Source organism: Leuciscus leuciscus (assembly GCF_965113295.1).
Source record: "Leuciscus leuciscus genome assembly, chromosome: 19".
NCBI classification, from domain to species: domain Eukaryota; kingdom Metazoa; phylum Chordata; class Actinopteri; order Cypriniformes; family Leuciscidae; genus Leuciscus; species Leuciscus leuciscus.
In genome coordinates this window covers 17,543,116-17,569,899 of record NC_138743.1, presented here as the reverse complement: position 1 = coordinate 17,569,899, position 26,784 = coordinate 17,543,116, and the positions used below count along the sequence as shown (strand labels likewise).

The 26,784-nt window shown below is 38.6% G+C and overlaps 1 protein-coding gene and 1 long non-coding RNA gene across 7 annotated transcripts in view; one reads left to right on the top strand and one right to left on the bottom strand.

Moving 5' to 3' along the window:
• Nucleotides 1–26,784, bottom strand: part of arid1b (AT-rich interactive domain 1B) — an 80,219-nt gene that overhangs the window by 27,527 nt on the left and 25,908 nt on the right. For all 6 annotated transcript variants that reach the window (XM_082148431.1, XM_082148432.1, XM_082148430.1 and 3 more), the window contains 3 exons: nucleotides 6,148–6,391; nucleotides 4,068–4,157; nucleotides 2,632–2,802 (listed from right to left, as the gene is read on the bottom strand). In XM_082148431.1, coding sequence (XP_082004557.1) covers nucleotides 2,632–2,802; nucleotides 4,068–4,157; nucleotides 6,148–6,391 — 505 coding nt within the window. The remainder of the gene's footprint in view (nucleotides 1–2,631; nucleotides 2,803–4,067; nucleotides 4,158–6,147; nucleotides 6,392–26,784) is intronic.
• On the top strand, nucleotides 10,940–26,630 carry LOC309482935. The gene is made up of 2 exons (XR_014200445.1): nucleotides 10,940–24,063; nucleotides 24,098–26,630. It is a non-coding gene; the product is annotated as an uncharacterized lncRNA (long non-coding RNA).

Genomic DNA, 26,784 nt, shown 5'->3' with positions numbered 1-26,784 from the left:
GCTAAATCTGATTTTTGTGCATATCCGATTGAAATCCGATCAGATTTAGCTAGTGTGAAAGGCAAAAAAATCATGTGAAATGCGATTTTTACAAATCCGTTTCAAGCTACATCCATATGTGGTTTGAAATCCAGTCTGACTGCTCTGATCGGATTTTGCGTGGTTTATGTGACTTCCTCACGCCATGTAAACATCAGATGTTGTTACAGGAAACATGCTGAAAGTCGCTGCAGAACCAAGGCTGTGTTGTTCCAAAGTGCCGGACGAGCAGAAAATGACAATATAACAGAGCAATGTTTGTAAACCGACGGCGACGACAGCATGGGAAAAAGCTGTGCATACCAGCCTCCTACGGTTCTGCCGCTGCCTCAGAAGACGCAGTAGACCAGTGTGGCGGCGGCTACACATTGTCATGTTGTACAATTTAAATAAGACAACATCTCTCTTGCAAACCCCTCCATGTTGCAGTTATTATTGTATTTGGCGTATTCAATCATTTTAGATCAGATTCCAATCGGATACACAAATAATCGGATTTGGACTGAAAGTGTGAACATAGCCTTAGGGCCCGTCCACACGGAGACGCGTTTCGCTGTATACGTATACATTTTTTATCGTATTGGTGTTTCGTCCACACGGATCCAACGTTTTCGGAGACTGAAACCGCTATTTTTTTAAACCGGGTCCCAAGGTGGATAAATCTGAAAACGCCGCCCTTGCATTTTCGTGTGTACGGCCAATCCATATATTTTGTGAAACGATGATGTCATCACACCAAGTGTCAACTAGTCAGACACCGTTAAGTCACAGCAACTACATTTATGGTTTTTCATATTGTTCAACAAAGTTCTTGATTAAAAAAGAAAAAAGAAAAGAAAAAAAGAAGCTACTGTGCCTAATATTATTGTTGTATACAGCGCGCAAGGTTTATGCGCGAGCTCCAAGTCTTCTTCTCCGTTTTTAGTGTATTTAGTAATTACAGCGCCACATACTGGTCTGGCATGTATACTACATCGTTTTGAGTCGGTTTCAGTGGTTTCGTGTGTATGCAGATATTTCTTGAGACGACGCCGTGTTTACGGAATTTTTTTTTTGAACGGGAAAAAAAAATATCGGATAGGGAAAGCTCTGGCTTCGTGTGGATGTGGCCTTAGAATCACCTCTCATTCAGCTCTTGTCTTTGAATTGTGTTATACAAAGAAAGGCCTTCTGGCTCAGCCAGAACTCAAACCGAGGACCTTCTTGCTGTGGCCACAGCGCTATCCACTGAGCCACTATGCCCCTGGGTTATAAGAGCATTTCCACCAAGTTTGTCTGAGTTCAGGTTGTAATTCGCAGCAAAAATAGGCCTAGCACCGCAAACTCTTGCATGCAGTGCTACTCCTGTTAAGCAGCACCAGGCTACTGATGAACGCAGTGCAAGCCCTGCTGCCTGTTAGTATAGGCGGCAAAATGAATCAATGTAAAACAAGATGTATGAAACAAGTCTAAGGGTGAGAAAGAGAGAGAGAGAGAGAGAGAGAGAGAGAGAGAGAGAGAGAGAGAGAGAGAGAGAGAGAGAGAGAGAGTGGAAAATGGTTTTAAAAAAACACAATTATTAATGTTTGCATTATAAGTAGACTTCAGGAAACAATAAAATGCTTAATTTTATGTTCTTCCAAACTATGAATTGACTGAGGCATCTTTTCATGGATCCCATCAATCTGTGTAAACAATTCTGCGGTCGACTGCCGCTATAGCTCAGTCAGTGTCAGGCCTGCAACAGCGGCAGCACGATGCACCCCTGTTGTCTTGAGCTGGCTGTCAGTCATTTGAATTAGAGTACAGGACAACAGGGACTATCAATCAGGCAGAGTGGAGGCCATGACATTATAAAGGCATGCTTAGCAGCTATTCATTTATTACATCTGCACACCATAACATTCATGATGAATTACTGCTGAGCCCTGTTAATGGGGTCTCTTGCACAGACGCACACAGCTGAAACAACAACAGACACTTTCCCCCGTTTTCACAGACGAGGCTTAAAGCCTGGTCCCAGACTAAAATGCATGTTTGAGTTGTCTTAACTGAAAGCAACTTGCACTGACATATCTTAAAATATGTCATTGTTTTATCTCCAGTAATGTTTTTTTCTGAGGCATGTTTATAAAAGCTACTTAAATGTCCTAATTGAACTAAGGCCAAATCCTGGCAAATCCAAGCCCTGTTTGTGAAACCACAAGTATTAGTTTCCGTCATTTACTCACTCACTCATGTCATTCCAAACCCAGATTACATTCTTTCTTCCGTGGAACACAAAAGGAGAGTCATATATTTACCTTTGGTGCCTTAAACTATTGCACTAGGCTTGTCGTCAATGATGTACTGTATAACAACATTGGCTCTCGCATGTCTTATCAGTATGTGTGAATGTATGTCGAAGCGATGACAAAAATTACATTTATATGTGAATACAAATTTTTTTGTATGTTCATCACATAAAACTATCGAAGACTTGTAATATAGTGCACAAGATTTATGGACCATTTTAGTGCATATTCACACCAGACAATTAGAGGAAGAAATCCTCACCTAAACAAAAATTTCAAAAGTTTGCAAGCAGAAGAACTGGGAATGTGAGTGTGTTACCTGAAGGGCCATACTGGCCACTCTGGGGCCCATAAGAGGGGCCCAGCTGATAAGAGCCCACATTATGCTGCATAGGGCCAGTGGGACAGGAGTGTGGGGACATAGAAGGTCCAGCCTGCTGGCCTCCAAACTGGGGACCAGGTGCATTCCGCTGCATGTTAGGTGCAAATCCTAAAAAGTAAAACCGGAAAAAGATTACTCATGACAACAAAAACAAGGGTTTTCTGTAAATAGTTTAAAGATAAGTGTTCAAATTAATATAACTACTTTGCATAGTGTATGGTTTTTATTCAGTATTATTAGTATATATACGTTTTTCAGTATGAATCACCCATATGCAGTATGTTATAATAAATGCTACTTCGAACTTACCAGTATATATATATATATATATATATATATATATATATATATATATATATATATATATATATGTATGTATGTATGTATGTATGTATGTATAAATATATATATATATATATATGTATATATATGTATATATGTATGTATATATATATATATATATATATATATATATATATATATATATATATATACATACATACATACATACATATACATATATATATATATGTATATATATATTAAAATCTATGACGGTCTTGCAATTATTAGTCAACAACAGCCTGTAAATGTATTCAGATTTGACTTTTTTTGTTTTAATGTATTTGCCTTTGTATAGACAGAAAAAGCAAAACCGTGACAGGGAATTGGGGTTAAAGCTGGGGGGTTTTAATCGTCTGCTAAAATGTCTGATCATTAAGTCAGCCAATGTTTTGTTTTTTGTTGTTTTTTTATTATATATATTTAAAGGGGTATTTGCAACCCATTTTATTTCTGCAATTTGTTATATATCTAAACGAAACAAAAAAAACGAAGTTTTGGATGACTACTGCCCTCCTGAAACACTGCCAGCACCAACTCATTTGACCTGGACAGGGAGACAGGTCAAAATCTTCATTTGCCATCACAAGTTTACAAGGATTTTCTTTAGCACAAGGTGCACTGGTAAATTGTGCACAATAAGATGGGACAATGTTTTCACAAAGTATAAATTAGGTCAACTTTGATTTCATGTTGACCTTCTGGTGTCAGTAAATCTTATTGTGATTCACTTGCATAGGTGAAAATAACTGAAATTACAATAACAGTTATTGCTTACAGCTCTGAACAAGCACATTTTCATACTTGAGCTCTCAATCAAAGCACCAGCACTCTCATAACTCCTCATATCAATGGAGGAGGAAAATATATAGCAGGTGTTAATATACATCACACAATTGAGTTTATTCCTCTGAAGTGAATGCTGGAAAGCAAGCGGACAGATGTCGGATATTAGTAAAAAATCTCATTTTCTTGATAGCTGTAAATAGAGTCAGAGTGAGCCGCAATGTCACAGCGGGAAATCAGCTCACCTCTCTCCTGAGACATGGGCGACTGACTGTGAGAGGAATGGGAGCCCACGTCTGGAACATTCCCCGGGGTCTGAGGGGCCATCTGTGTACCTGTGTGTGAGGGGGGGGGGGGGGGGGGGGATGTACATGTGTGCGTAAACCCAAAATCTTTTAATGTACACTCATTATTTCCTTAATCAGTATTTTTGTCTAGTTTAAGTTTAAAATATCTAATTATCAAAACAAAATAAATTTACTTCAAAAGTTGTTTTCAGATTTTCAAGATACTGTTTCTAATGTTTTTTATTATTATTATTATATATACAATTAAATGTCAATTTTGTTGGATTTATTGTCTAAAACCATTTTAAAAAGTGATAAACTTACCTCATGATATATTCTCTAAAAAAGAATCTTAACATCTTTATCTTGTTTTAAGGATATTTTAATGGGAAGCAAGACACAAATACTGATCAAGACATATTTTTGCAGTGCACATGCACAAAACCACAAACACAGTTAGTGGTCTCATAAAAGAGCTGCTTTTCACGATAAATATCAGACAAATTAGCATTGAGGGCAGCATATCTAACCAAACGTCCCATGGGAGGTGTTTAAGGCTCATTGTTTCTCTCCCGGGAGCAACTTTGTGCGCCTGTATGTACAGAACGCGTATGTGTGTAAATGCGGAGATATTCATTCTCCAGTAATGGCACACAAATCACATGTCAGGGCCAGCCTTGTATGCGGTTAATGGCCAATGGTGCTCCCAGTAGAGATGAGGCAGTTTTGTGTGCAGCGGGGTAAACGCTCTCCTGTGGACCTTGTTAGTGACATTCAGAACGGAAAGGAAAAACAGCAGTTTCAGCTGCACAAAGCCCTGCGCTGCCCGGCTATCAAAGAAGCCAGGCTAACAATGCAGCGCACAGCAGGACGGTAATTGTGTCAAAGTGACTCCAAACTGCTAACAGACTTTCAAAACTATTTTAATGATGGAGCGACTTGTTTTAAAGCCAGCTTGAATCCTGCCGCTGACCCACTGCTGAATGGAGCTCAAACAACTCACCCTCCGACTGCTCCACAGTGGAAGGAATTAAACGAGAAGCATGTGACGGCTGCAGCTAATGGGTATGTCAAAGTTAGCATAACAATAATATGTTTTTCCCAAAATAGCCACAACAGAATATTCAATAATATGTGCCTAGTTAGAGAGAGAATTTTAGTCTGTATTTAAAGCGATTTTAGCAGCTAATTTTCAGAAGACTTTGCTAAAGCAATGTCAGCAAACCAAATCATGCACAGTGAAAAATAACTCACAAAATAAAAAATAATTAAAATATTAAATATAAACATAATACTTTATTTTGATTTATAATGTTTTTAAAATAAATAATCTTAACTATATATAAATGACAGTAACCCTTTCACACTTAAGTTTATATTTATAATATAATATTTATTTACATATCACATTTACAACACTGGCACCAGCCGAAGCACTAAATAACATTTGAATTTAGCAGTTGATCACTTGACTCACTGAACGTTATAATCACACTGGTGTGATCGTACGCGTCAAAGGGTTAATACAATTCAAATGAATTAATTTTAAACAGCTATTAAAGATTCTACTTCTCCCAATTAGTTTAAGGGAACAAACCAAATAAAAACATCATTCTACAGATTAGTATTGGCATTATTAATTTTATTGATTAAGCTTATTGATTGACGATTAATACATTTGTTAATCTTTAGTATATCTATTGTATCTGTTCAGTTCGATACGAATACATGTACCGTTGCTGTTGCCACTATGTGACCATGATATTTGGAGTTCTCCACGTGTTTTAGTAACGATTAACAGTACTAACAGTAACGATTAATCGATTAATTGGTTGTTGATTTTAATAAAAAAATTGATTAAAAATATTCCTGAAAATTCACGTCCCTACTACAGAATAATCTCATACAATTCAAACATAACATACATTCAAATAAATGAAACAACATAAAAACAGAGAGTTTCAAACAGCAGATATCCTCCCTGAAATATTTATGAAAAAACAAATCAAAAAATTATATCTCACACAGAATCTTTTACCTGGCCCACTGGCAGGTGATATGGGCCCAGATCGTGATTGGCTAGAACCCACTGGTGAACCGACCGGCGAGGGCGAGGGCCCGCTGCGCATGCTGGGGACTCTGGGCGAGGCATGGGGCGAGAAGGGCGACTGGGCAGGGTTACTCTGCTCGCCCTGGCTACTGGTGGACCCGGAAGCGCTGACAGCCGAACTGAGACCCGCCTCTGTTCCAGTGGGGAGGTCATCTATAGAGCCAGATAGATCCTGAAGTACACAAACAGAAATAGGGAGAGTTGAAGTTCAGGCCATTTTCATACTTATCAAGACTCCAAAAGACTCCAATAAGGAGCAAAAAAACATTACTGGTTAATGGACTTGATGCCATGTCTCATTTGAAAGTGAGCAAATGAATGGATAAAATGACATCAGCTCTGAAGCAGCGAACCAGTAGAGACTCTAGTAAAAAAAAAGTTTACGGTTGTCATTTAAAAAGTTTCGTCACTTCCGTCTCCTCGTAAACTTGACTCTCATTGGCTATTGTGGAAGTACTGACGTAATCATAGTCGTAAACATCCCGATTTAAAATCCTAAATATCAAACATGTTTAATATTGTCGGGGCGGCCCCAATGTTTCTACGAGCAGATGGGGAGGTTCAAGATTTGATCTGTAAACGCCTCACATTACCAGATAATCTGGACCGAACATCGGAACAGACCGATGCCCTGGACACGATTTTTTTCTCAGAATGTCGGAATGGGTAAATCGGCCTGAAAGTCCTGCAGCCTGAGCCCGGCTTTAGGACGCTATAGGGGCCCCAGTCGAAGTTCTTTACCCTACAGGTGATCTTGCATGCAGCCAATACCACAGTCAGGCCTCTGAGTTAATGTCTGCAAATAACCATAATCAACAGTGGAACTGGCATTCGTTTCCCAGCGCTGAGGTGATAACAACTCCTGGCCTGGATTGCAGCAAAAGAACTTTGGTAGAGTGGTTGTTTTATGAGCTCGCGACGATCACTCATCATTATTCCCCGTGGTCTCAAATGCAATGATGATACTGGAATACACAGCATCAGAAGTACCAACAATTTTCTGTAACTAATAAGCATCATGGCAAATAAGGGGAAAATAAAACTGATTTCCTTTGTCGTGTAGTACAACAGGCCCAGTGGTGCTGAAGGACTATGGAACAAAACTTTCCAATGAGGCCTTAAATTCCACTACAAATGAGCCTGTGGTTCCAGCTCGAGCAGTGTCATGGAGTTCAATGAATGATTGTGATGGAAACTCACACAGTTTTCAGAAAAGACTAACTTCATGTTGCAGGCTTAGCGGTTGATGACCTAGTTGAGGATGAAGAGGAACATATGCTCAGCTTTACGCAATACCACATATCGGTCTCGATGACGGAGTGTCATGAAGACTGTGGGTCAACTACTTCCAGCAGTTACTTTCTCCACTGGAAAGTCTCGACTTTTCCAGATACACTAGACAGCTTGATGGTGTTATCATAGATTCTTTTTCCAGATGACTCAAAGGAGTGGGATGGCTCACATTTCGTAAAAAGTTCACTATGAAGCCAACATGTTTAATCTCAGTTTGCAACGTAATTCCAGTTTTAAAGGGATAGTTCATCCACCAAAAATCTAAACCCCGTTATTATTCATCATTACTAATCTCATCATGACCATACAAAAGATGTTCACACTCTATTTCAACTATATAATAGTGACCAAGGGATGTTAAGCTCCAAAAAGGACCAAATACAGATCATAACTAGTCCATAATAGCTAAAGTAATATGGACCAAATTTGAAGTAGTTTTTCATTGAAAATATTTTACACCACTCTCAAATCTCAGAGCAATATGAATATGTTCCTATTTAAATATGGCATGTTATGACTGGTTCCAAGCCACTGCAAAAGGCACTGACATTATTGAAGTAAAACCTAGTGTGACACATTTTGACGAGCCATATTTGAATGCAAGTTGAAAAAAGAGGTAGAGAAAAACATTTTTAGTGAATAATGACTCACCATCTTTTCCTCACAAAAAAACTATAGAATGGCTTCAGAAAACTTCAGGTGTAACGCAAAAGTCACTTTTATTTTATGGTGCTTTGTTATTTTTGGAGCTGGTCACCATTAATTTTAACTGCGTGAAAAAAAGCTGCATGAACATTCTTTCAAATGTCTCTGTGTTCGGCAGAAGAAAGCAAGTCATTTGGGTTTGGAAAGTGGAGTGAATGATGACAATATTTTTAGGATAACCATTCTAAATTGTAGCATAGGTGACTTCTCTTGTTTTAATTTTATACATTGTAGACACAATCAAGGTTTTTTTTTTTTTTTGCAAAACTCCTAGTGGTATAAGTCAAATCACTTCAACCTTGTACAAATTAGTCAAGGCTGGAGCTTGCTTGATTTATGTCCATAATTAGTTATATTCGTTAAGTCTCTGACTTCTTTAATTGATGAACGCAATTATTCAGGCTCATTGGCCATTCAAAGTTCCTCTCTTTCCATCTCTCACACTCCAAATCTCAGCAGAGGAGAAAAGACAGAGAACAAAAAAGTGTCTCTCTCTCTCTCTCTTCTGATTGGAGAAACTGAGTAATGCTCATCCTTCATCATTTCACATGACAGCCCCCATACTACCCAATTAAAACATGGAGGAATTATGAGAGGAAAATTGGGGAGCCAGGCATGGCCATCTGAAGCCTGGACTCTTTAAAACAGCTCAGAATTCAAAACCTAGATTTATGGACTTTGTTGAGGCAGGATTGTTTTTTATAAAAAAATTATAATTAAATGTTTTTTTATATTATTGCATATGCATACTTAATACATACATATACATATATACACATATATACATACATTATATATATATATATATATATATATATATATATATATATATATATATATATATATATATATAAATAATATTGGGATAGTACCTATAATTTCTATTTAAACTATCTATAGGCGGACCTACATATAAGTATAAGTTTGTCAGACAATATGGTGGACTGTAAAGGCCCCAATATACTTCAAGCTAAATCGAAGAACGAACTGATATGACGTCAATTTGAAAAAAAATCTGGCCAAAACAAAGTTCGTCTTCTGTTCATTTCAGGAGTTCAAAGCAGCCTGCCAAATCGAATTTTCCGGAAAGTTTTACTCTGGCTGATAAACACCTTTGAACTCCCATTGGTCCGTGGCAATTATGTGATAGCTAGCTGTGGCTCTGAGGCTCCGCCCTCTTTGGCGTGGAAATCTTCATCGGTTTATTTCTTCTGTTCCATCCGTCGAGGTCGGACATACGCAAGTAAAAACATGAACACACTGGAGAGCTGCTTTATAATAGAAATTGAAGTTGTAATTCTAATTTACAGAGACACTGACACTGTTTTTTCATGTTTACTACTGTAAAGCGGCTTGCTTTAAAAACAGTCTATTGTATAAGGTAGTATATAAATAAACGTGACGTGACGTGACTTTGCTGGAGTGCCGAATTGCAGAGCTGGTGCAAACATATCCACAACGATATGATCAGATGCTTTATTTATTGTTTTCTCATTGCTGTCATTTTTGTAGTGTGTATATTTTATTGAAACGAAAGCGTGCAGCACATATTTACATATTCATCTAACCGCTGGTCTCAGTATTTGTTCATAGCGTGGGTGGCGTCAGGATGTTCGCTAACAGTATACCACTGTTCACGTATTTCGATTTTACCCCAAAGCGAAGAACGAAAAAGAACTTCGCTGTGAGTATATTGGATCCTTAACAGATGCTATAGTACGATTGCATATTAGGGTTCGTTTACACGACAACGATATGCTTAAAACGGAGAAGTTTTTCCTTTGAGTTTTTCTGTGTACAGACGACACCATTGTCAAAACATGATCCCCATTCACACGTATCCGCGAAAACGACTAAAAACCCTGTATTCTGCTACCCTGCCATTAGATGGCGATGTAACACTATAGACTGAACACAAACTCCTTTTGTTCCAAAAATAAAAGTGGCACAGAAATCAACCATGATGTTTGTCTTCTGATGATGTTGAAACCACAGAAGAAGAAATCCCAAAAATGGATGCTAGAGCACTTTAGGGCTTTGTGCTCCAGCCAGTCATGAGAAGAGACAATAGATAGTCACACATCAGTGAGAGAGTGGGGCCGTAAGGCAATACGGGTACACACACACGCACACACACACACACACACAATGCGCTGACGGAGGAATTCTCTTCCCCTGTTGTGATGCCTGACAATCTGAAAAGAGGCTGACATATTGGGTTTGACGAGAGCGTTCCCCAGACACAGAGCGTGCTGGAGCCGGGAGTGGAGGTGGATTAGGCAACCGCAAGGGAAATGGAGGAAAATATATGTATCTTTCTGACAGGAGCAGCAACAATAATAAGTCTTCATACTAAAAATCATTGTGACACAGATAGGCTCTATACTTCTGATGTAAAAAAGCTCTACTATATTTCACACAACTGGTGAGCTGGTGGAAGAAGTCTGTAGTTACTCTATGTGCTTGGAAGACAGAACAACAAAGTGGCGCTTGCCTATGCGTGAATGGCAAAGACTTTAACCACAGTGGGTGTGATCACACCAGCAGAGAAACACAGCAGGGTTCAGGAAATAAAAAGGTCATTCTAAATCTCCATAGTGAAATTGATTTTCAGTGATAAAGTTTAAACCTTTCAAGATAGACCTACCCTGAGCTCAGAGATTAAGTGATGATGCACTACCATTCAAAAGTTTGGGGTAAAAAAGAGTGATAAAAAGTAGCACAAAATGTTAAATATTAAAAGAGTGGTAAGATGGCCCCTACTGCGGTAAGATTACTTTAATTTACTTTTGATATGATTCTTATTAATATGTACATATTTTTTAAACTGTCATTAAAGTAAAATACTAAAACTATTGTTTTTAAAACTTTATTTTGACAATTTATTTGAATAATTGAATAACCAATGACAGACAAAGCAGAAGCCCAGTAAAAGAGATTCAAATTAAATTCTTATTCAAGTTTTTCTTATTATTCAGTAAAATTATTCTATGACTTCTATACAGGCATATGAATATTTACTTTATTTACCCATATTTCAATTGAAGATATGTCATAACAGAAAGACTATAAATGCAAATTGAATTTCACTCAACTAACCTAGAGGTTTTTAATGAAAGCAAAGATGTATCTAATTCATGGAAATATTGAATAATAACCCCAATAATTACAATAAGTATTACATTTGAAAAATAATACCAAATTAATAATGCGTAACAAGATTCCACTCGGGGCCTTCTGGGCCAATTCTGGGTGACTCATCTTACCCCAAGGGTCTAATTTGATCTTTTTTACTTCAAAACAAAAAGTATAACTTTTACTTTTTTTCCTCAATAATAAATAGACCAAAAAGTGCTAAAGTGCTACACTGTAAAAAAATTCTAACCTCTCCAAGTCAAAATTTTCTAGTGACTGGTCACATCTAAATTTTTAAATTGGCCCAAGTGCAATTCTTGTTGCTATTCTGTTAACATTGGCTCAATGAGAAATAATACGTCAGACTAATTGAAAAATTTAGATGTGACCAGTCACTAGAAATTTTTGACTTGGGGATGTAATTTTTTTTTACATTGTAAAGAAACATTTCTTATTATCATCAATGTTGGAAACGGTTGTGATGCTTAATATTTTTGTGGAAAATGTGATATATTAATTGCAGAATTTCTGATACTATACAACCAACAAGTGAATCAGATCCAAAAATTCGAGAACTGCTACCAGTTAAACAGGAATCATGGTGTCATGAACAGTTTGGTAAATAAAAACGTATAATTACACTTTTCTTAGGGATTAGGCTAAGCGGTACGCTCAACAATTAGTTGACAAAATGTAAGCTAACAAAAAAAAATGCAAAGAATGAGAAATGTTTATTGTTATGATCTATAGATTCGATTGTATACTATTATATATATAACAATTAGAGAAGATTAATGGTCATAATTACGTAGCTACAAAACATTTTTTTTTGTATTTCTAATCAGCCCTGAAAAAACCATTACCAGTTCTTCAGCAATAACAAAGTACTGACAATAGAACAGAGAAATTGGTAAAGTTGCCCATTTTGTCTTTATACTACAGCTTTGAGACTCGATTAACAGAACGTTTTATTGTCTGCAGTCATAGATATAAAGTATCCGATACGTGAAGATACGATTTTGAAAGAGGTGAAAGAGTATAAAAAGGGTGAAAATTAAGTAATTCTTTATAACAGAAGTAGTTCATTCATTCAGTAAGTACATAGTTCCTCTGTGCATTCTGTCTTCCTTTGTTTCCAATGAAATGTTGTAATGTGATAAATTTTGGAGCTGGTTGGTTTGGATCAAGTATTTATTGATTGTTTTGAAATCCTTATGGGGAAAATTTATGAGAAAAATACTTCCAAAACCAAGGCCGAAGAACAAGAGCGCGGGCACTGTTGAGCTTCATGCGCTGTTTACTTTAAAACCCTCTTTAAACAAATCATTGCAGTATAATCAAACATTTGACATGTTTAATGACACCATAACAAAGGCACTGGCTGAACACTGCATGACTCCATTTACATTCTGGACCAGATCTACTTTCTTACATAATTGGGATGTGCAATTAAACAATGAAATAGACCAACTGCCTTATTGTCTCAAAGGGATAGTTTACCCAAAAATGAAAATTCTGTCATTAATTAAAGCTGCAGTCCATAACTTTTTTGGGTTAAAAATTATCCAAAGCAAATTTGAGCAAGTACATAACCAGCCAGTGTTCAAAACTATCTGCTTGCCTTAGCTAGATTCAAAACGGTAAGATTGTAATAATGTTTTTAATTCCAGTGGTACTAGTGGATTTCTGCAGGGAAATTCGAGCAGGTCTTTGCGTCATTACGTCACATCTGTACACATAAAGAAGGAGTCTCGGCTAGTAGGCTATATTGCGTGTGAGGATGTTGGAGGTGGAGATTTATAGCCTTTTCTCACAGCACTTGATATAATTAAACTTGATGGTGGATCCAGAAAGGTTCAAACGACAATCACCAGTGACAACTGGAGATTCACCCGTTGTAAAATGCAAAAGACTTCGGACTTTGGAGTGGCTACAGAAAAAAAGAGACTGCAACCGGCCAATGCGAAAACAAGGATAAATATCGGAAGGGCATAAAATGTAGTCACGCAATGCTGATGTTGTTAACATTAACAATTTGAGAACAAAGTATAATTTGGACAGTTTAACATGATATGATAACAAGCGATCGTTAGATTTAATCAGCGCAATTTACTGCAATGCTTTTTTTCCCTTAGTTGGTCAGAACAAAAGTGGATGTTACTTGTTCAGATGACATTTTTCCGGTGTAAACTCTTATGCTGGTCATACTTCCAAAAAGTATAATCTGTGATTGCGATTTTGCGAATGACAGTATCCATACCAGCGACTGACAGCCGCACATTCTCCTCAAACCATTGGATTCATCCGCGCTATGCCGTGCCGAGGCACAACCCGCGTAAAGTTGATAATTCCGCGAATAACTGCAATTGCAGATTTCGAACAGACAAAGAGGAAAAACTATGGACTGCAGCTTTAATTAATGATCATGTTACGCAGCACGTTTGAGCTTCAGCAAGAGGTTTGTTCTTGTGCGTCAAGAAGGTTCGGTTGAGCTTCTGTTTATGTTCGCTGATCAATGTTTATATGTGACTAAAAGCTTAAATTCAATCTGTTCAACATATAAAGCGATCGAGTCTCTTCAGAAAATTTAGACTAAACCACTCGATTCATATGGATTAGTTTTACGATCTCTCTATTAACTTTTTGAAGCATCAAAGTGTCAGTGGCGTAGCTGTCAATAGAGGGACAGAAAGATCATCAAAATTTGACCTTCATTTGTGTTCAGAAGATCAACAACATGAGGGTGAACTATTTTCCTTTAAAGAACCCATGAATAATTAGGCTGGTTCTGAGATCACCTAACCAGATTCTGCACGTTTCTTAGTAAGCGCTTACATAATGCATGTTTCTGCGTTTAAACTAACAGTAAAAACTAGCAGCAGATTGAAACAGAATGCAAGGTTCTTTATAAAAAAAAACTACTTTTTACTTAACGGTATAAAAATGCAACACTCATGGTGGGACGCTAAAGAAACAACAAAAGACAGGATGCAATGGCCGGAGATATCTAAATGATTGAAAGGGGCTTTGCAATTTAAAGATGCAAATTTTCCCAAGAGGGTTTAACTGTGCAAACTGTCTTCCATCTAAAGAACAGCATGCCGGCGGCACGCTAATTAAAGCACCGCTGCTTAAAACGTCAAAACTAAAAATATATATTTAAGAAAAAAACATGTCAAACTCAATCTATTAGTCGCTTGTTGGACAACTAGTCAATTAGTCGAACATTGTGATGCATCTCTATTACATAATGTTAAAACTGTGAAGGACATCTATAGAAAAGTAGCGACATAGAGACAGTCAGATCATTACAGCAAGAGTGTGTGCCTCTGTGTGTGTGTGTTTAGAAGGAGGAATGAATGAAGCTGCCTCCCTTTTAAGACACACAGATAAAACGAAACAACAAAAAAGGACGGACAACAAAAGATTACTTTATCCGCACAGCGTGATAATGAGAAATGCTCTGTGTGTCTGTACGAGGAACCGAACTGACAGAAGTGTGTGAGAGAGTATATGTCAGATCTCCCGTCACCTCATCATATCTCATCTTGTCAGTGGTAGCATCAAAGAGCTGTCTGATAGAGCATGTAAAATTGCAACCATCACGTCACTGTGTGCGGATCCCATTCGCAGCCCATTAAACACTGAAGTGTGACAGTGGCTTTCTGTTGTGGCTGATGTCAGTGCTTCAGTTGACAGCAGTGATAGGAGACGTCTATGGCGGATCAGACTCGCTCAGCAGGTGGCCTGTCAAACTCGTCCCTGCCATCATTTCTCACCCAGAACGTCTGAGAGCTCCACTCTCACATGCAGGGTTTCAACTTGTATAACTGAGCTCTGTGGTGAAGGAAATGGGCTTTCATCACACAGTACCCAATGTGAGGAGGTCCATAGGAATGCATTGTTTCAATTTAATTTGTGTTCTAGTGGCACAAAATGGAATTGCAATTGCATTTGTTTAAAGGGATACTCCACTTTTTTTGGAAATAGGCTCATTTTACAACTCCCCCAGAGTTAAACAGTTGAGTTTTACCGTTTTCGAATCCATTCAGCCGATCTCCGGGTCTGGCGGTACCACTTTTAGCATAGCTTAGCATAGATCATTGAATCGGACAGGACCATTAGCATCTCTCTCAAAAAAATGACCAAAGAGTTTCTATATTTTTCCTATTTAAAACTTGACTCTTCTGTAGTTATATCGTGTACTGAGACCGACGGAAAATGTAAAGTTGCGATTTTCTAGGCTGATATGGCTAGGAACTATACTCTCATTCCTGCGTAATAATCAAGAAACTTTGCTGCCGTACCATGGGTGCAGCAGGCGTAATGATATGACGCAGCGCCTGAAAATAGGTCTAATAGGTTAGACAAACTTAGTCCCGGTCACGTTGGAAGTTACCGAGCTGGGGACTATTTTCAGGTGCTGTGTCATATCATTACGCTTAAAATTTTTTAAAAAGATCCTATTCACACATTACATCTAAATAGTAGTTTACCATTAATTTACCAGTAAAAACTGTATGTGTGAAAAGGCTATTGGCAATTGTCCAAGGTGTCTGCTGAGTTAAGAATTTCGTTTTTTTTTTTTATGGAGAAGCTGCATTTATTTGATTTAAAATAGTTTTTTTTTTTTTTTTTTACTGATCACACCCACCCTCTACAGTTGGAGATGGCATCATGCCGGATTGGGCGTCGTCTGCTGTCTGGTAACAATTGCCGGGAGTCTAGTGATGGGAGTCACTCACTGATGAGCTACATCCTGGACTGCACATGCTCCATTCTTCAACCGAATCAAAGGTGGAAGCACCATCTGTCTTCAAAATATGTTTTGACTTGTATACACATAACAACCATATTCTAGGTTTCAAGAGCTCTAAAAAGCCAGTGTATACTTCATTTTCTGTGTTTCGCTTCATTTCTTACGCATGGGTGAGCATGCAAAACTTTCAAATACTGTGTAGATCATGAGCGTGGATGGACGACACTGGACCTTTTTTTTTTTGCACATGCACAGACACAAAAGCAGGACAGTGTGAATGGACATCAACGGAGTGTGCTGATGATGTAAATTACATCACACTGACTTCTGCAAGCTTCCCAGTAAGGGGAGTTTGATTCTTGCTTAATCCTGGATAAAAATATCAGTTACAGCAGGTTCCTCAGATACAATAAGAAAATGTATTAAATGAGCATTAACTTTTATCACTGAGGGGATTTACACAAATGAAGCAAAGCTTGTGTTTCTTTGGTCTCTGATGTGGATTTGACAAATAAACTCGATCTTCATTTGGTGAAGTGCGCATCTGCTCACTTGTGTAGCTTTCACACTAAGGGTTTTGATGAGGACCTGTGTTCGATAAGTGGCTTAATGATGATGCTCCTTTTTTGGTCTGGATTTACTCATTTACTTGGAAAAAAAACTGCAACTCATACTAACACATGTGTGTAACATGTTTTTGATTTCAGAAATAAAATGTTAAAAACTTTCCCTTTTTTTGAGACTGGTGTTTACTATGCTAATATCATAATGGGGGGGAAGCCTTATTAAAATGGTGCATTCAAGTCCTCCTGGGAAGTTCGTACTTACGAGGTGGGAAGTCGTGTTTATGACGGCATGTGCGTTCAAGTCACTTTCGTCGGAGTAAGATGGCGGTGTAATTTCTCTTAATTAATTACACAAAAATAGAGCACGTTTTTTAAACTCTAGTTCTAGAAAATGAAGAACAAAGAAATGTGCATCAGGTGTGCTTTGTTTTTTTAATGTTTTTAATTAATTTATGAAGCCACGTGCAAACTTTATCGTTACATATTACATTGTATAATAATGCCATCATATTTTGTGCAGGCAATTAGCTTACTTCGCTGTAAATAGAAAAGTCTAGCAATATCACTGCTAAATACCTTTAAGTTCTGTGGTATTCCGCCATGTTTCTCAGTGACACGCACCCAACTCGTAAAGATCGGGGCTTAAAGAAAATCCGCGCTTCCCAGTTGTATTTACGACATTGTGGTGGCATTCATGTGCGCTCAACTCGTAAACATGATCTTAACCAGATGACTTGAACGCACCAAAAGAGTGCAGTTCTTAAAAGGTAAAAAAGTAGTCTGGCATAAAGTAGTGTACACTGTGAAGACCCTTATGATTGTATGTCAAGGTCAACTTGAAAGTATCTTAAAACATTAGATCATTTGACATTTATATGACATGGTTAGTTTAGTCATGACTCATGATTTGTACACATTTTAAATATGTTTTTACTTTATACTTTGTTATATCCAGGCCCTGTGATGAGAGGAGCCCACTAAGGTGCTCTAAGGCAGTGGTTCCCAAACCCCCTCCAACAGTGTCTCCTTTATCTGACACACCCATTTCAAATTTTGGAGTCTACTAACAAGCTGATGACCTGAATAAGGAGTGTTTGATTAAGTAAGGCGTACAAAATGTGCACTGTTGGGGGCGCTTCAGGAACGGGTTTGGAAACCACTGCTCTAAAATATACCCCACTCATCGGGCTCAGGGGAGACGGGGCCGACTCAAACCAATTTTGGCCTCTGAGAATTTTAGCGACAGTACTGTATCATAGTCATCTGAAGCACATGCATAATCCTGAGAGGCTACATTTTATTCTGCCCCAGAGCAACACAGAAATAAACGGATGAAAGAATACAGAGATGAAGGAGGCGAGCACACTTCACCTCAACTGCATGGCGCACTCCAGCTCGGCTGCTCTGAGACTCGATACTACAACGAAAGGGGGCTTTTGTGTGCACACTAACATTCGAGAGCTTTCCCTCTGTGGCCCTCAAATCCGATCTTTGTTAAAAGCAGACATTAATCTTTCATTTCCTGTCAAAAGTCAAGAGGTCCGCAGAGTAAAGCTACAGCAAGACAAAGCTCCAACGTCTCGCTGGCTGAACGACTTCTTGTCAAGGTCTTGGCTTGAGAAAGCGACTAGGGTTTGGGGTTCAAGCAACCGTACAAGGAACGATTGCCTGTTGGTTTTATATCTCCCCAGACAGTCTGAAGAAGGTCACAGCTGGGGCATGTTTCCATTGGCATTTTAGCTTCAGTGGTGTTCTCGTTGACAGAGAGTCATCCATCTACAGCAGACCACAATTCCCTTATCATCAATTAACAAAACAAGACTGTTTGAAACCCAAATTAAAAAAAGAATTGGATCCACTGAACCAATTAGCATTGTTAATATGGGCAATGAGAGTGCCTGAAGGCACGAAACAGCTTTCAGATTATCTTTCCTTATTGACAAGCTGTAATGGGACAGCTCGTCATTTATGTGGAAAGTAGGGATGGGTCAACTAATAATTGATTAGTGAGATTCACTAGTTTTTGTTTTGCATATATTTTTAATTTAGCTGATATTTAGGCAGTAGGGCGTGGCCGCTGCAGAAATACACTTTAATATTCAGCGATTACATCTCATGTTGTTTTTTGACCAGTTAAAAATAGTCCAACTTCCACATTGTTTCATTTCATTGTGCTCCACCTAGCTAGCTTTGTACGCAAAGCAGGACTTACGTATATGCCTCAGAATAAAAAGTGTACGACTGGGGTTGAAACCAGCCTTCTATCACTGATGGAGAATTATTTAAGACAAATGGGTCGACTAGCCGTTCAGACAATGCACTGACTAGTTGAATTTGAAACTATGTCGTTTTGCACATCTCCAAAGAAGGAGAATGGAAGGACAGATAAAAGATTTCGACAAAACATAAAAGGGCTTCGTCTTTCATCTCTCACGCAAGCAGTGACTAATGTATGCGCCTGCAGAGCGAGTGAGACACAGTAGACAACGGCAAGGCTGTGCTTGATTTGATGAGCTGTTGATGAGAGCAGCCTGGATCCCTGTAGAGGCTTCAGAGAGAAAATGAGTGCGAGACGCACACACACAGCTGAGTTAGGCCTCAATCTATGCTTTACTTCCTCCCCGAAGAGCAACTTCAGCCAATCGCGGTGCAGATTCCCATCCCCCCCTTACGTCCCCTGCCAACGGCTCAGCCAATCAGACGGCTCGCTCGTCTGCCTCATCAGCACGGCCCTGGCGCCTCTCTCCCCTCCCTCATTTTCCATCCCCTACGTGCTCGTTCTAATTATGGAGAACAAGTTGTGGAGCACGGAGAGAGGGAGTGGAATCAAAGGAGCACGGGAAGAGAGAAAGGAGTGAAGGAGGAACGTCGGAATGGAGGGGGAGAGGGGGAGAGGGGCCGCATTGACAGGATACAGATCAGCCTGCAGGGCTCGGGGATAAACAACAATTCTTTCAAGCTCTCAGTAAATTAGAGCGCTGCAGAACGGCGGTGAGAGTGAGTCGGCCGTGTGTGTCTCACTGCAGCTGTGTTATTGCGGGAAAGACACAATCCTCCCCTTCCAGCCGGTCTGTGACAAGAGGACAGGCAAAAACGAATGAAGGGTAGACAGCAGGACTTAAATGAGAAAGGGTAAAGCAAGAGAGGACAGAAAGAGAGCTGCTCTTTAGATGTGGAAATGATCAAACCAAGCAGAGATCAGTGAAGCACCAAAGTGATACAGCAAAAGCTTTTGTGAATCCCCAAAACCTTGTGAGTTGCCTACGTAGGCAGAATTTTAAGGCATCAGTCATGCCCCCAATACAAAGGCTCTTCCAAAAAGTAGATACCTTCTTTTGGACAAATTGTAAGACAGCATGTCTCCTTTGTGGAGACGGCAATCAAACAATGCACTGCGTCAAACTCAGTGAAAAAAATCTACTCAAGATGGCAGACGCGTGAAGCACAATTTACAAATTGCTGTCTATGTAGAGCATATCAAAATGGTCACTTAGCCTATGTTATGAGGTTACATTTTAATTCGGATGCTGCCATAGAAGGCAGCTCATTAGGTTTTTTTTTTCCATCACAAGGAACAAACCTTTTCCTTTTTTTCTTCCAACCCAGATTCAGTCGTGCTCTGCCTTCCTCTTATTTATGGTTCTTAATATTCAGCTTCTCTCATCTGTCTTCCCAGCTTTTTCTCATTAACCGCTTCAAATTCTCCACTCCGACACTTATATAAACATTTGTTGGCTAGACTGTGTGCAATTCAGAGGCATATCTCTGGTCTCAAAAAAGCTCAGGACACAGAAAAGGTCAATAAAGGAAAAGACACACACCGAGGATGAGAACACACACTGAGTGCCTGAGTCCTTGAATCAGATCTTTCCATCTTATTTCATCCTGGAATTGGGACTTGTCTAGAATCTGTGATTTTGACACTTTGGTGTTGATTGATTTTCAACAACTGCACACTAATTAAGTGATTGGACCACCCAAGACAGATGTTAGTACCATGAGAAAAAGGACCATAAGGAGCACCAGGTGAGTTTACTATGCAAACCCTCCACTGGATCCATTCCTTGAGAATGAGATATAAATGGGAAGCCCTCAAATATTTTATGACACCAACAAGTATCCTTAAATAAACGCTCTTTCTAACAATCCTGGGCATTTACAACACTACAGCTGGTAGTGGAATGTATTAGTAGTGTAGTTCAACAGCAAGGAAACAAGATAAAAACCATTAGCTGAACAACTGAATCCACAACAAAAAGAATCACAATCATTAAAATTCCCACCCACTGTTCCTTGTGATATGAGGCAGGCTAAGATTTTGAATAAATCTGACTACCACAGAGGAAGCAAAATGTATTTACTACAAATCCAAATGGTTAGTGATTGTTAATGTTACCATGGTGAAACGACTCCAAAAGGGCACACCGTATGCATAACAAGAGGGGTTTCCTGTTGCTACCTGAGTTTGGCAAGATGAGACTAGTTGTTTTACTAGATTTATTACGTTCAGCCGTACACCGATTACATTACTTGCCCACCGCGGCACTGTTGTTTTGCTTTTTTATAGAGATATAAAAATCATTTCGTTCAGTTGGACAACAGACACTACAATTAAAAACAGAAAGCATCTGCTCTGCTCCACACAGCACGAGCTGCAGAGTCGCAGCAGAGATTTCACTTATTAAGTGACAAGTATAGGAGAAATGAGATGACTGACAAGGATATTGGCGGAAGATTTGGTGCATAACAGATCCTGAGCATCATTGACAAATATGTAATCTTGTAAAATGTACAGTCACTACCACTGCTCCCTATACACATAGGCCTAGCACTTGTGATTGCAAACTCAAATTTAAAAGCGATTTCAATACCCCACACATAGATAGCGGCTCCCTGATGTCCGCAAGTTATAGGCCCATAAACAGAGTGCCATTGTAAAATCAAATGCGGAAGTGAAAAGCGAGCGCCCATTTATAAGCATCCCCACTGTTATCTGTAATACCGATGTTGTTACAAGTATATATATATATATATATATGTGTGAAAATTTCCTCACCATGACATCCCTAAGCATCAGTACAAATTAATATAAAATATTAAAATATAAAATCTAGGTCAACCTCAGTCACCTGGTCACTTCATCAGGGTGAATAACCATCTCATAAATTTACAATTCATAAGTCAAAAGACACACAAGTCCTCGGTCACCTTCACTGTCATGGTAAATAGAGGGACAAACCTGTGATCCCATGGTTCTACTAGCTAGAGAAGAGCATCTTTAACAGAAAAGGCAAAAAGAAGGAAGAATTGACTAGGAAAGACCAAAAGGGGTCTAATTACGTCTGCAAGGTCCAGCACATGTTTATTTGATTCGTCTTTTAAAGGAAGTGCTTGATTAAATAAATAGAGGCCAGGAAGCGCATTTTAAATTCTCTTTAATGGAAGATGATGAAAAAGCCCACGGCTCGAAGCAGAGTGCGCAAAACCCACCACGAGAGAAACCCAGGCCATCAATCTCGCTCTCGCTCATACGCACTTTACCTCTTAATGTTTTTCCCCAACTGCAATGCATTGAAGATCAGAACGCAGGCAAAGAGAGACTTTGAAATCGTCAGGTAAAAAAGGGATAAACTGTAGAGATTCCCGCCAGCCCATAATACCCTAGGCACGTACAAGAGGTTTAAAAAATAAAGCAGAACACCAAAGCAATACTTGTCTAGAAAGATGACACAGGGGGAGACATGAATAAAATGTGTGTGAGTGTGTGTACGCAGCTCTGCTGCTGAGACAAAGCCATTTACGATTACAGCAACACAAGGGCTGCCAAAAAAACAGCGTTTTACCCTTCACAGAGGTGAGCGTTGAGCAAACTGCAGGTGACAGAAGCTTTGATACACAGATAAACAGCACTGAGGTTGTTCTTATAACCTCCCTCTCTCTCCAACACGAAAGATAAGCCAGCTGTGATGAGCTCTTACAAACGTGAAATCCTTTTCTCATAGACACATCTTGGCGGCTGACACACTTCATCATACTAACAGAAAGGGTTGTGTGTAGATGGCAATCCATTCAAGTCAATGGACATAAAGGGTTTATTTCCTTCAAACAAAAAATTATTTTTACTGGTATTCATAAAAAATAGCTACAATCAACAGTATTCACAAGTAACTTATTTAATGTACTGTTTGGAGAAATACTTTTCTTTCTTTTTTATTATTATTTAGCATCACTGAACATCAAAGATAATTTGTTACTCCTAAATAACAGTCAAGTCTATTCAAATGTATTTATATTACAAAAGTCTTTTCATTGTCTGTATCACTCTACTTGTCTGTGTTTGCGCCATTCTATTCTAGACAGGCTCACCGTCTGTGGGTTAGTGGTTAGTGCAGTCAACAGTGTTACTTAAGTGAGTCATTTTAATCATTCACTCAACCAGTTTGTTCAAATACACCGATTTAAGAACAAAATATCTTCTGAAAGAGTACCAAATCTCCGGATCAAAAAACAGGCGAAGAAGAAGCAGAAACAAGTGATGTCATATGTTAATAAGATGCATATGTAAAATAACGCGATCATCAGCATTAAACAGCATATAAATCAAAACTGCCTAATGTTACTGATTGAAATGTTACTGATTGAAATCGACCCAGGAATCTAAGCTAGAATTCGATTTTTTTTTTTTTTGTCTGTTTAAAAGCAGTCTATGTTCTTTGTTTAGATATATTGCATGTTCAGATATTCATACAACAATATATTCTGGGGGCCATTCAACTTTTGTGAAAATGATAAAAAATGGTGGCTGGCAAAAAAACAACAGCAACAACATGCTGGTGGGGAAAGAGTTAAGATACATACTGAACAACCTACACAGTACATGTGAGATGTTTTTAGAGTTATGGATGTAGCACACACATTTTCAAGGCTGTTTCCCATTTCAGAGGGTTCTTTATATGAGATGTCAGGAGCTCCAGATCTCCAAGGGTAAATGTAGCCACGTTTGAGGCCATGTCAGCTTACACCATCATACCTTACTTCAAATGTTGCACAAATAATTTTCAAGGACTTTCTGCAGTCAGGAAGCATGCCAGCGGATTAACGCCGTGCAAAGCTCACGCCGTTTTGATGCCAGCAAGGTGGATTACATTATGCTTTCATAAAAAAAGACAATGAGCAAAATGTGTTTAAAAATCACGTCAGATTTCATGGGGATTCCGCAATTAGGATCACGACCCGGTGGAGAAGACCAAAGGGCAAGTTTCCTCAACCGTTTGATACGTGGAGCTCCAAAACATTCTTCATTGATTTTCTATTTTACATAAATTTCATCATAGGAACAATTCTGTGAAACATCAGTTCATATTTACAGTCAATATGTCGAGTTTAGTAGTTCACCGTCTTCCAATTGTTAACCAAAGAGTTAGTTCCAGTCCAAACTTGCACCATTGTAAGGCACTTTTTTCTTCTTTTTTTTTTGAATTGAGGTTGTGAAGAATACCAGCACAGCCTGATCCATAGGTTCTCTTCAAGTCTTGGGAACTAATTTTCAACCCATGTTTTCTGACATTTTTCTGTGTAGTTCAGGCTACACTGGTCTGTGCTCATTTGTACTTTTCTTCCGCTGATCTGGTGTAGACCTTTACTGTGCGAGAGACACTTTGACATAATTATTCAAACACACACACGGTGGAGACTGGCCGTTCATTGTGCTGTTATTCTCTTTGTCCTTGGCTGGGAGTTCACTGGGCCATTGTGTCAGACACATCTAAAAATAGGTCTGCCGGCATGAAACCAGCAGCCGCCTGGGGCTTTTAAACAACATTACCTCAGTCATCAAACCCCTGCGGGAAACCTATCATGACAGCACCAGAGGCTGCAGCTCCACTCGTTTAAATACCCATGCAGCGTCTTCTAGAAACACTATGAGCTTTTTATGGGGGCAGCAGGGCTGGGTGACTATTTTTAGGAAATGGATGGTAACTGGAATTCTTTTCCTCATAAATCATTAGAGCCTTGTGAATATCTTCACGGATCACTGAGGGAAGGACAATATCGCAACTTTAAGGAGTAGTTTACCAAATTGAAATGAGTCACCCTCATGTTCCTCCAAACCCATATGACCTCACTCTTCCATGGAGCAAAAAGCAAATGGTTCCTACTTGGTGAGTGAAGTTTCATATCATTTCACTGGTTCCCATGTATTTTGTAACCTAAACTGTATGGAAAAAAGCAACGTGAACATTAAAGTCCCTGTGAACCGGAAGTTGCAACCGACTTTACGCCAGTGTTGTGACGTATTTCCAAGTGAAACGGAATTTTAAATCGAGGGCAGGGTTTTATTTTAGCGCACCTCCTCTCCATCCCTCGCTGGAGTCGTAGCAGACCAAGCGTGCTGCACAAGTGCTGAGAAGTGAAGCCAAAGGTGGAAAAAAAAGCTCACCCCCCAGGCGGTTGGTCCCAGTACAGGTCGTAAACCCCAACCTCTCCATGAAGTCTAATGGAGGCGATGGAAACTAAACAATCAAATTACACTTCAAATAAATATTTTCCAAAGATGTTTTCTGTCATTTTAGGTTGTTTTTATCATGCTGATTTAAGTTTAAGTGTTAGTTTTTTTAAATAAGTTTGATGTTAGTTCATTATTTGATGCTATAAAAATGGGAATGTGACATCATGATTGACAGCTGTGATTGACAGCTTCTCTAAACGAAGTAGTCACTGAGGCACCGACAGACTTTTTTTTTTTTTTTTTTGGGAGGAGATTGGAGCTTCAACTTTAATTTCTACATGTCCATAACTGTTTATTTCACACAGTAAACTTTGTACTAACCGTTTCTATGTAGTCTAAGTAGCAGATTGACTGATGGAGGGAAGCGGTTAAGGATATTCAAACCAAGTCGTCAAACTGACGTCATCAGAGAAGGAACGTCATTCCAGAGCGGAAGCAAATTTTCTGATTAACGGGTTATTTGTTTTCTGATTGTTTTCTTTGTTATTGATTTCTGACGGGTTAATTGTTCAACACAAGATCAGTCGCCTTTGGCTTTTGGCTTGCTTAGTTGGGGACACTTAATATTCAACAATATTATTGATCTGTTGCATTGACACCAATATATGACACTGAGCACTGAGATGGACGATGACATCACTGTTTTCTCCAGAGCTGCTATATAGATAAATTAACTAAATTAACAACTTTTTACAACAAAAATTAACCATCACTGAACTCACTTAAGCTGGACTATGATGCTATTTTTGCACTATTTTATCATTGGATTATTTTTCTGTTATCACTGTAAAGCTGATTTGAAACAATCTGTATTGTAAAAAGCGCTATATAAATAAAAGGTGACTTGACTTGACTAGTAATGTGCGCTAACGAAGTAAATAGTGTCAATTTTGATTCCATGATGACTTTAACAGCTCTTTATTTAATGTTCCTAAGAAAAAAGAAAGTCATTCAGGTTTAGAATGACATGAGGGTGAATAATTAACTTTCTTTTTGGGTGAACTATTTCTTTAATAGGAGGTCAAAAGTTTTTACAAAATAAAGTCAAATATACATTTTATGAATCTAAAGAAAATTTTATAAAAATGTAAATCAACAAAAACCTTTTTATTTTATTTTAATAACCATCTGGTAATGCCTATTTATAATCCAGTGAATTTGGTTGGAGATGCGGCCATCAACAACAAAAAAGGTATTGAAAGCATTTTCTCTCCCCTTTTAAAATATGATAAGCCCAGTTATTTTTTATATGGTAAGTTTCATTATATCATTTGCATTTAGCATTTTTTCCCCCAAATGTCCAGGACTCCATCAGAAAAGACCTGCAACCAATTTTTGGTCAAGACCCACCAGTAGAGAATAAGTGATGCAGATCATTTGAGTGAAACAGCAAGAGAGGGTTCTGGAAAAGTGTTTCCAATTCCGATAAACAACCAGAACGCTGAAGCTTTGAGAAGGCCAGAAGATATCTCTTAAACTACTATATTCACTTGAGCATCATCTATAGGGAACTCATAGCAGCATTTCTAGAAAAGCAAGGCATTATCCAACACCTAGGGCAGACAGTCGCTAAAATCTCTGACTAATTTTGGATTGTA